At 34.1% G+C, this 11,859-nt stretch overlaps 1 protein-coding gene across 1 annotated transcript in view; it reads left to right on the top strand.

Annotated features, from left to right (window-relative positions):
• Window positions 1–1,036: 1,036 nt before the first annotated feature.
• LOC124371551 (bifunctional glutamate/proline--tRNA ligase-like) overlaps window positions 1,037–11,859 on the top strand; it is a gene marked incomplete at its 3' end in the record, with an annotated part of 75,248 nt that continues 64,425 nt past the window's right edge. Inside the window, 2 exon segments of the mRNA XM_046829902.1 lie at window positions 1,037–1,271; window positions 9,293–9,483. Coding sequence (XP_046685858.1) covers window positions 1,208–1,271; window positions 9,293–9,483 — 255 coding nt within the window.

Here is an 11,859-nt window from a genome sequence, read left to right as displayed (position 1 = left end):
AAATAAATTCTACTCATTCCACTGTTTCGACAGATCCGGGCTGGTGTGCCACAAGGCTCAATTTTAGGACCTATCCTGTTTAATATGTTCATGCATGACCTACCCATTCCAGCTCATTCTACGCTTGCTCTTTTCGCTGATGACACTGCCTTGATTTCCCAACATCAAGACATTGACACAGCAGTTGACATGCTTCAGACTGATACAGACCTACTGTTGGATTGGTTCGTTAATTGGAAAATCGCACTTAACCCTCTAAAATGTGAAGCGAAAATATTTTCGCTAAGAAAATTCAATCCCTTAAGGAATATAGAAATTCAAGATAACATCATACCATGGAATGAAAATGACAGAACTGTTAAAATATTTGGGTGTCTTATTAGACTCTAAACTTACTTATAAACAGCACATAAATTCAAAATTAAATCAAGCAAACACAAGATTGGCACAAATGTACCCAATTATCAATAGAAGATCATCTCTTAAACTTAAATGCGCTCTTTTAATCTACCAAGGAATATTCAGACCCTCTTAACTTATGCTTGTCCAGTTTGGGGTCCTTGCCTCCATAAATCAAAAATGAACAAACTTCAAGTATTCCAAAACAAGTTTTTGAGAATAGCAACAAATTCTCCATGGTTTGTTAGAAACCGACAGATTCATAATGAATTAGAAATTCCGACCATCTGTGACTACATCCGAAAACTAAGTGCTACATTTCTAGAAACTCTGGACCAATCAACAGGTGCTGTCCATTTTAACATTGGCCAAAGAACTGTCAACAGAAGACTGAAAGCACGTCTTGTTCAAGACATTTTATTATAATTTGAAACTTACATTGTTTGTCAAGTACTAAATTTTATTGTTTATTTTCTGTTAACTGTATTATGTTATAGGGTGTCTCCATTGGAGCAAACCCACTAATGTTAATATTTCTATGTTCTTCTGTTCTCTATGATTCAAACTTCTGTGTATAATTATTTACTTGTAGTAATTGAACCAGAAATAAAGCTTTTGAAAAAAAAAAAAAACTTTTCCACTCCAGCGGTGCAGCAGTTACTCAACAGAAAGAAAACAGAATATTGTGAAGGTTGACGATTGACAACAGCGTTGAAGATTTGCAAAAGGCCTTTAGATAACACATGTTTAGTGTTTTATAGTACTTAATCTTGAAATATAGTTACTTACGAAGGTGTACTTTTACAACATGCCAGTTGCAAATTTACTCGAAAAGCAGGTTTTTTCAGCAAGCAAGACGAATCCACCTTTAGGTAAGAAATGGAGGCTAAGTTTAAACATATGTACAACTTTTATAAATGTTAATGCTACAGTAACAGACTTTTTGAATATTAGTTAAAAGTGCCAAGGACAGTAGGCCTATTACAGTGTTAAGGCTACTCAACAATGCCTTGCCATTTTTAGAGATTTAGGTGTAGTAATTGAAAAATGTTAAAACAGTGATATTTATTAGCAATTTTATTGTGATTGTCGTTTTGTGCAAACATGTATATGTTAACACTGGACTACTCAAGAACTTCATAAATATAAGAAAAAATGTCACTTTGCTTTTTTACATGCCTTACCCCCTCCCTCCACCATATACTTGATATATATTGTTGAATTCAGAAATAGACCTAAACTAGGTTATATTAACTTTTTGGAGTAGAGTATGATAGCGGATCTGGTATTTTATATTGACTAATCAGTTTGAAAAATAATTAAATCATCTGTAACAACTGTATACACATTTTTATGTTCTAAACACAATGTGTTCTATAAGTAACTTCTTTTTAATAAAAAAATAGTTAACTTTAGAAAACTACACGAAATTACACTTAAAGATCATTTACTGAAAACACATTCTTGATTTTAAGATGTTTGTTTTGTTAGTACATTTTCTTTATTATTTAAATGACATTTTTTGTGTCACCTGTTAATTTTATAATTTGATTATTGGTTATGGTTCACATTTATCATTTATGACATTACGTAATTAAAAAAAAAACTATTTCTATTAATTTGAAACATGTCTAACTTAATTCTGTATTTTAGATATGTTGATAGTTCTGTTACTCCATAATACTTTATATTCTATAAAGTATTGATGATAGTAACAAGCGATTTAGAAACCGCATATTGTGTAAAAAAAAAACTATTTCTATTAATTTGAAACATGTCTAATTCTGTATTTTAGATATGTTGATAGTTCTGTTATTCCATAATACTTTATATTATATAAAGTATCGATGATAGTAACAAGCGATTTAGAAACCGCTTATTGTACTCTGCCCATTTTAAAAATTGCAATGTTAAAACCAAATATGTTACAAACAATGAATAAAGAGAGAAAAATCCGTACACTTTGGAAGATTTATCTAATTTTATCGTTTTTGTAATCATTTATATGAAATTAGAGCACATTGCCACAGGCTGTGTTCTCATTTTAAACAGATGGGCTTTTTGATTGTCAACAGTTTTGATTGATCAGCTGTGTCTGTCCACAATATATCATGTGTAACAGAAAAAAAACGCGTATTAATGCGAATAATTATAAAATACGGTACTTTGGGATTATACCGACCACACTAGTATGAAGAACACAAAAATAGAAATTTATAGAAACAAACATGATAGAACGAAAAAACAACTCTTCAATTACAAAATTACAAACTTACAAGCATTTCCAGGTATTGTGATCGTTATTGTTGTCGCTGTTATCTTATCTTTTCTCGAGAATCCTGATTACGGCAGGACCGCGCGGCATCACGTGATTTGCACGGTACATAATTGCCTTTCCATTACAATTCAATTTATATTTCTGATTAGCCCCTCTAGAATTTGATATTTTACTGATAGGTACTATCTCGAGGGATGTTTTTCTTTCGTCGACATCAGCGCGGGCTTTGGCAGCACCTTCGGTCCGGAGGCACTCGCAGATGGCCGGAGGCACTCGCATTTTGGGTGGCGGAATGTGATCAAGAATAAAAACAAGTTTTTAGTGTTTTTTTAATAAAGAGTTTAGTTTGGTAAATGTTTGTTTTTGTTGAATTTTTGTGTTTGGAGAAATGTAGAGGTAAAACACGGAAGTACAAACAAAGCGATGCACCAGCTGAACGGGCGGCGAGACTCTGCAATCACGTTATCTACTAGACGCTCGACTTTGACCTCTGTCTGAGGATGGGGAGGGGTTTGCGATAAGACAATTCCTGTTTTATATTGACGAAATATTGTTCTACGCTAATCTAGTAATCAGTAGAAACGAAATGTGAAATAACGATTCATGTCTGGGTGTGGTCGGTATAATCCCAAAGTACCTAAAATACATATAAAAATATAGTTTTGTATTTTTGATATATTTGTTTTGTAAGCTAAATATTGGCAATTTGCTCATTTGCTAAAAGACTGTTTAACCTGGACGTTGGCACTGAAAGAATTGAAGCTTTTGTATCAGGCCTATTTTACGTTATCTTACCTGAAATAGAAACACTATAAAAGGATAGAAAATAATAATGAAATCTGAAATTTTATTAATTAAATTTTAACCCAAATAATGGAGTAATGGTCTTTATTAATTCTTCTGAGAATAAAAGTTTATATAGGACTGATACGAATATCTCTGATCATCAGTGCAGGCTGCGGCACCACCAATGGTGACAAATGAAAAACAACCCTTGATGTAGTAGGTACCTATCACTAAAATATAGAATTTTAGAGAGTCTGATTACAAATGCCTCTGGTCATTACTACAAGGTAAAAAATGTAATTTGACAAAGGAAACAAATATTTTAAATTCACCTAACCATAACTTCTTTCCGTCTTGTAAGAAAAGCAGTTCTACTTTTAATATTATAATTCACAACTTTGTTATTTGTAATTTTCATCTCTTTCTTTATAGGCTATCTCATATTGTTTTGTTCAAGAGGACGATTGCAATAGGTTAATAATTTGAATCTCATTGTTGGTGTGGATGAAAACAAATTTGTAAATAATACAAACAAATTCAATCAATCTTTTAAAAAACATAATAAGTAATGTAAAAAACACAAATAATTTAATAAATGAACAAAACTAACATAACAAGGTTTATAACTTCCTAATTCCCTATGTACGTATGTACAACTACTTACAAACTACCTGGTAACTTCTGAAAACAAAAATATCAGTTTCCCAATTAAAAAAAACAACACATGATTACTCATTAAACTCGTACTTACACTCTGAAAAATCATAATGACCAATAATTAAAAAATGAATAAATTTATTTCCTGATATTTTGTGTTCATGAAATAACTTATTCAAACATTAACATACATTTCCAAAATAAATGTTAGACTCAATGCACCACAGTGCTTAAGTTGAGATATGGATGCCATGGTTATACACAAGGAAGTGAAGGCACTACTAAACAGGAGGGTTATTGATGCTGTACCTGTTCTGACCACAGAACACTCAGATGAGCTATTAGTTGTAGGTTTTATTTCCCTTGGGGCGGCCTTCTGCAATGCACTTAAACCTCAAGGGCTTTTTGCGCACCCTGGAAACACACCATGAGGCCCACCAGTCTACAACTTCAGCAGTTCCACAAACCGCCAAAAACAACCTATCAAGTCCTCCTGGGAAAATTCACCACCCCTGTCCAATCTACCAAAGATGGCATACCGCTCTCTTGCTAATGCGGGGCAATCAAAGAGCAGGTGCTCAGCAGTCTCCTCCTGCTCATTCTACAGAGCGGATCCTCCTGAAGGATGCCGACTCTGTGAAGATGCTTCCTCAGGTGACCATGCCCCGTAATGAGACCAATAACCTGAGAAGACATTGATCTGTTTAATGAGAGAAGGTCCGAAGCCACCCTGGAGAAAGGTGACTGTAATACTATTCTACTCATTCTCAAACCCGGATGCAACCTCCACCTTCTCTCATGCTCCGCGCGAATCAATTTCGAGACAACCCTAGAGGATTCACACCTTGGAACACCGCTGAACGGTTGAGGGCCCGTCATAATTGTCGCTGAGCCCTAGTTGGCCAGGGCATCAGCTCTTTCGTTCCCAAGAATCCCCTCATGACCAGGAACCCAACAAACGGTTACATTGTTGATTCTGGCAAGGGAGGAAACAGCCTGATAGCAATCCCAAACCAGTTTGGATTTGATCTCGCAAGAGTCCAGCGCCATCAGTGCTTCCTGACTGTCCGTGAAAATATTAATCGTCTTGCTCCTATATTGCAGACGAAGATTCTCACGAGCACATTCCATAATAGCTATGACCTCCGCTTGAAACACTGTCGGATACGGACCCATAGGGACCACCAGCTCCCTACATGGTCGGAGTAGTTGTAGATTACACTGAAAAACGGATTTAAAAAGATACATAAATATGACAAAAAAATGATGTGTTCTTATCCTACATTAAAAAGCTTAGTTGTTTGTGATTTTCATCCTAAAAAAGAATTAGCAGAAATATGTTAATAACTTTGAAATTATGATTGGTAACTCTAGCTGTTAACTTAACTGATACCTATTTGTTACATCTTTGATTCTTATGACCAGTGCAGAGTATATAAGCCTTAACCTTAAAACTGGCAATGGTGAACTTCAGTACTGGTTAAGCATTTTTGCATCTTTGCAAGACATATTTTACAAAAAATACAGTTTTTATACTTACTCAAAGGAAAAGGAAACACTCTTCCTTTTTTGTGTTATAGTTATACTTATTTGTAACCATTATTCACTCTCCTTATGTGAAGAACAAAATAAATGTTTAACGCCTAATTAAAATTCCAAGTTTATCTCTTTGAAACAGTAGTACAAAAAATTTATTATTTATAAAAGATAATGAAAACTTATATTTATAAGAATCGCAAATAAAATTTATGTAGTTTTATATAATAAATATAAAATTTTTTAATTAGTAAGTCTATCAAATTACCAAAAACTGTATATTTTATTACAAATTATGAAACATTAATTATTATCATTTATAAAAATGTAATTTGAAGGAAATGGTTGGCCCACACGAATCATGATAATTTCACTGAATAAATATGTATTTTTTGTTTACTTTTCATAGCTAAATCTGAGGTTTAACTTTTTTAGAAATAAAAAATTACAATAAAAGCAATATAATTTCTTATAATTTTATGTAATACAATATACTCGACAGAAAATGTTAGGTTTTCTATTAACAATGAAAAACTGAAAGACTTGTACACGAGTGCAGCTGTTTTATGTGTAGAAGACTCGGTTTCTTTCACCGTGCTTGGGATTGTGTCAGTCAACATTGTAGTCGCTCAATTGTGCCCCTGATGGTTGATTGTGTCTCTTCATCTGAATTTGTACTTCATTTTGTAATCTAGGTGTATCTGATGTTGAAACGATCCCAAGTGTTCGTTTTGAGATTCTTCGTTGCTGACTATTTTTAGATCCCTTCAGACAAACATGACACCAGAATATCGGGAGTCAAATCTGCGATAGCATCAGATTTCAGATGCTGCTCAGAAGAGGAACGTGAACTGGAGTAAAACTCAACATTTTCACATGTAAATAACTCGCCATGAGTCTTTAGCCAGTTCTAGGGCTAACTACTAAATTAGAATGTGGGCGGAAAATTAAGGGTAAGGGGCAGCCCTACCAAGTTAATTATTAGGAAAAGAAATCCTCAATAAAGTTAATAGGATTCCTCAAGTAGATGATGTTGGGAAATTGAAGTTAGAGGAAAAGTGTATGTCAAGATTGACCAGGGGTTTCATTGGTTATCGTGTGGCAAATGGGATGTTTCTCATTATTAGTTTTTTTTCCCATTATCATTAAAGAGTGAAGAACAATATGCGGACCCAGTTTTTATATTAATTTTCTATACAGTATCATTTATTTAGAACCATCAATATTATTAACCAATTTTGTATAATGGGAGTATAAAAAGTGGACCCACTTTTTATATGGCTTATTATAATGATAAATGCTTAATCCTTTTAATTCCAACCATTTTAAAAAACATTATTTTAATAAAATACTGATTTTTGATTTAGTTTAGTCAAGTGTTTGAAATATTCACTGTTACGATAACAATATTTGAAATGCTCACAGTAAAACTAAAGGGTACCTTTTGCATTAACCGAGGTAATATTTTTTACCCTTTAAATGCTAACGTCTGATTTTACCGGTTGTTCAGGAAAAAAATCACTAAAAATCGAAAACTTAATATTTTTAAACTAATATTATATTAAATTGTTTGTGAAGAACTGTTCTTTTAAAAATAAATTGTTATATTACACCACTGATCAATTAACTCTAACGAAAATCAATCTAGAACTCGCATATAAACATTTCTAGTTGACATGGCTAACGGAAACAATGTGACATTAGTTTCTTAAATGTTGTATAACTCACTCATTACTGAAGATAATGATATACATTTTTCAAGATTTGTAGACAGTTCAATACCCTTTCCAGTGATATGGACAAAGATTCAAGATTCAAAATTTCTTTATTTACATAATCGTTAAGATTAGTAATGGCGTCAAATACAAAGTTACTAACTATTACAGTGTAGAACATTAATTAACATATTATAAAACATGTAATGTTACATGATCAGTGATTATTACTTGACACAAATGTTAAAACTGTTAAACATTAAAAATAAAGCAGTGTTAAATGAATACAATCTGGCTGCATATGAAACTTCTACAGAGAAAAATGTACATATGAAATAGAATGAAAAAATCTAAAGTTAACATTGATGATACAAAATGAAACAAGTTGGAGTTAAAAATGGACATGTCAAAGTTTGTGTTAAAATGCTCTATCAAAGTGGTAAAATAATTTCAAGTTAGTGCTAGTTGAAATGTTGTTTCCAGTTATGGAACTCTGCTAGGCTGTAGAAGGGTCGGTCCTGAAGCCAAACTCTTCAGGCGGCGTGGAAACTTTTGTACTTCTGTCTTCTTAAGGTCTTCTGGTAGAGAGTTCCACATTTTGGCGCCAGTGTAGCTGGGTTTCTTCTCAGTCCTACTAAGATGATGCACAGGAAGGCAGTAGTTGGTTGCGTGCCTGGTGTTATGGTGGTGGATCTGTGCTCCATTTCTTGCCGCGTCTGGCGCCTTGATGTGTATATAAGTCACAACTTCTAGAATGTAGATGCTTATGACTGTGAGGATCTTCAGGCTCTTGAAAGTGTCTCTGCATGTTTCTCTTGGTTGAAGGTTCCCTAGAATTCTGATTGCTCTTTTTTGTTTTAGGAAGACACGTTGTAGGTTAGTGTTAGTTGTTCCTCCCCATACAGCTATTCCTTAGCGTATGTGTGACTCAAAGAGTGCATTAGTATGCAGTCTTGGTAGTTGTGGTGTCACTTATACTTCTCACTCTTCTCAGCACATACAGTCCTGTGCTAAGTTTCTTGCAGAGTAAGTTGATGTGTTGTGTCCACGATAAGTCTTCGTCAATTGTAACTCCAAGGTACTTGGTGGAGCTAACTTCATCAAGTTCTGGTATTCGTGTGACAACTTCTCTGTTTCTTCCTAGTACTAGTTGTTTTGTTTTCTTTTCATTGAGGACAAGGTCATTGTTGTGGCAGTATTGGGATTGCCATATTTATGGCTGTGAAGGAATCAATTTCTAGTTGTTCTGTGTTTTCTCTGCCAAGTAATAACACTGTATCATCTGCGTACATTAAACAGTTGCAATAGAGCTCAAGGAGTTTAGGAAAGTCGTTTGTAAAGAGTATGTACAGAACAGGGCCTAGAACCGATCCTTGAGGGACTCCTCTTGTGATCTTCTTCGGATGTGATCTTACTAATTCTAGTTTTTCCATTGTTATAGTGTTTTATCTCCACCAGTTGTTTTCAGTCTGTTAAATAGCTTTTAAACCACTCTTTTGTTGTTCCCCCCGAATTCCTAGTGATGACAGCTTTTTAAGGATATGTTTTTTTTTTTGTAATGATAATTAGATTGAAAAATGTAATTGAAATCAATTCTAATTTTGTGACGTAAGTCCATTTTTGATATTCCTAAATTTAATTTTATGGTACCTTTGTTATTTAATGTTAATTAGGCAGTTTTCAATGAAAAATTACAAAAAAAGTATGTTGATAGCTTATTATCAAAACATGTGCATTTTATACTGAAAACCTTGCAAAATGCCGTCAAAAGGGCTGGCACTTTTAGGTTCACCCACTAGAAAAATATCTGGTACTTTTTCAGTACACCCACTCAATAAATATTCGGCATTAAAAGGGTTAAATCATCCCTAAATAAAAATTTTACAAAAATGTTGTTTGATATTTGATATAAACATTTCAGGTGAGCTTGCTGTCCTGAAGCTTATCGGGAATGAGAAAATCTCTGTAGAATGGACTAACACGCAAGGCTCTAGTTCCCTGACTGTCAGTCCGGACGTGGTCTTGGAGACCAGTACGGACATTTATCGGTTCCTCGCCAAGTCCTTTCCTGAACTCAGCCTCTATGGGACAACTTTACTGGAGCAAGTAGAGGTACGATATGTATACATTATCATTTGTCTTTTGACCACAAACTTCGTATAGTCTTCCGTACTATGGAAATTGATCCAAATTTTGATGTAAAACTACATCCTCCTCTTTTTGAGGTTAAGTAGAAGAAAAGATTTAATTTATAACTTTATCTAAAAAAAAATTATTCTCATTTCATTTTGTGAAACGAAATATGACACAGATCATCATTGAGTTGAAACATATTTATATTACTAATAAGTAAATAAACACACACAAACACTAACATTTACTCTGGCAGTAGACTTGGAAATAATCTGGAAAATATCATTCAAAACCACAAAGAAGAAAAGCACAGGAGTGCAGAATGTGTTTAAACCTGTTGGGGGAGTACTGACGGCTATAACAGTCATCCTACCTAGTGTATACTAGAGTAAGCAAAATTATCCTTAATGAACTCCAGGGAGTAAAGAAAAAACATTCAAAATGTATTGAAACCTTACAAAATATCATAATAATGCATTTTTTGGATCTACAACATGATAAATTCATACATTTTGTTTTTTTTTTAGAATTTTTACAAACGTATGATAGTGTTCAAAACACGGGTACACACAAAGTGCTACTTCACATTTTGTGCACTCATAAGCAGTTTCTTTCCTTTTACGCTCACACCCGTGTTGTATTTGAACACACAAAGCAGCGTTTTAGCTTCCTTCGGCCATTTTCCCTTACTGGTAGTGGGCGGGGGAAATGACGACCTGACAAACGTAGCTGCTGCTGGGCTCTGCCCAACGGACACATCACAGCTGCGGCCTCTTCTCTTGGTGCAACATGTGCTTCCAGTATCTGTCTGATAACGTTAATTCGGAAGTCCATGATGTGAACCTTAGCATTTGGGTTTTTTTGATTCCATGTATAGCCTATAAATGGACGTGGCGCGAGAAAATGACAGAACATTTGGCGGCAAATCTGTGATTATGTATTCCGTCACTAGGAGCCAGCACCGTACATCAAATCGGATTGTCTTTTTTGGCTGATAAAAACCGCAACGTAAATACAAGAGATATTAAAAATATTTTAAGTTCAAAAAGGGTTACCAATTTCGAAAAAACTAGTAGACGACCTTCTTAGTGTTAAGTGGGATAGTTTGCTACAAAAATAACAATATCGATGTTAGTTTTCAAAATTTTCTCAGCAAAATTACTGATTGCATAAATTTAAGTACGCAAGTTACAACTATTAGTAATAAACTGGCTAAGGCTAGAGCGATTAGTCCCTGGATGAATGAGGCGCAACTTAATCGTTTAGAAAGAAGAAAATTGCTTTTACAATCAGTTAAAACGCTCCCCTTACAATCAAAATCTTAGGAGCTACTTCACACGTTTTAAAAACAAACTTACAATTGACCTCGACGAGAGAAAAAAACCGGGTACTATGCTGAGCTGTTTCACAAATGCGGTGGCCGTCCAGCGGAACAGTGGCGCTTGATAAACAGTTTATTAGGAAACAAAAAGCAACCAATTGGTAAAATTACTCTTCAAGATGGCCGCACTATTGAAAGTGAGGACGTTATAGCAAATGAATTTAACAACTATTTTTCGAGCACCAAATTTATTTATCAGAATCTAGGCCAAAGTAACGAAACGTTTACTAATTTACAAAGACAAAATCAATCTATGTTTCTTTTTCCTGTAGACAAAGATGAAGTGGAAAGTACAATTCGAAGTATTCAGAACAAAAAGTCTTCCGGCTTTGATAGCATTAATGTAATTCTTTTAAAGAAAATAAATCATGTCATTTCTGACCCCTTAGCCAAACTAATCAATATAAGCTTTGCTACCGGAGTGTTCCCTACGGTTTTAAAGAAATCAATAGTTGTGCCAATTTTCAAGGGCGGAAATCCAGAATTGTTAGAGCAGTATAGGCCAATCACACTGCTCTCAATTTTCTCGAAACTGCTGGAAAAACTTACAAGAACAAGATTTTTAAGTTTTCTTTATTCAAAAAATTTTTTTTCTAACAATCAATTCGGTTTTAAAAAAGGTAAAAGTACAGAGGACGCGATTGAAAAACTTATGCATATGGTTTATACAAATTTAAATTCTGGCAAAAAAAGTAACAGGCTTATTTATTGATTTCAGAAAAGCGTTTGACTTAGTCCGTCATGATTATCTTTTAACAAAACTAGAAGTAACCGGCATTAGAGGCCCTACACTAAATTGGTTTCTAACTTTTCTTCAAAATAGAGAACAACAAGTTCGGATACGCAACGTTTTGAGTGACATAAATTTAGTAAATATCGGCGTTCCTCAAGGCTCAGTTCTATCGGCAGATCTCTTTTCCTTCTTTATTAATGATCTCTTATTAGAAAAGTTTCGTGGAGAAATCATAGCATTT

Source organism: Homalodisca vitripennis, unplaced genomic scaffold (genome assembly GCF_021130785.1).
Source record: "Homalodisca vitripennis isolate AUS2020 unplaced genomic scaffold, UT_GWSS_2.1 ScUCBcl_1600;HRSCAF=5435, whole genome shotgun sequence".
Lineage (NCBI taxonomy): Eukaryota > Metazoa > Arthropoda > Insecta > Hemiptera > Cicadellidae > Homalodisca > Homalodisca vitripennis.
This window is presented reverse-complemented; position numbering and strand designations above follow the sequence as displayed.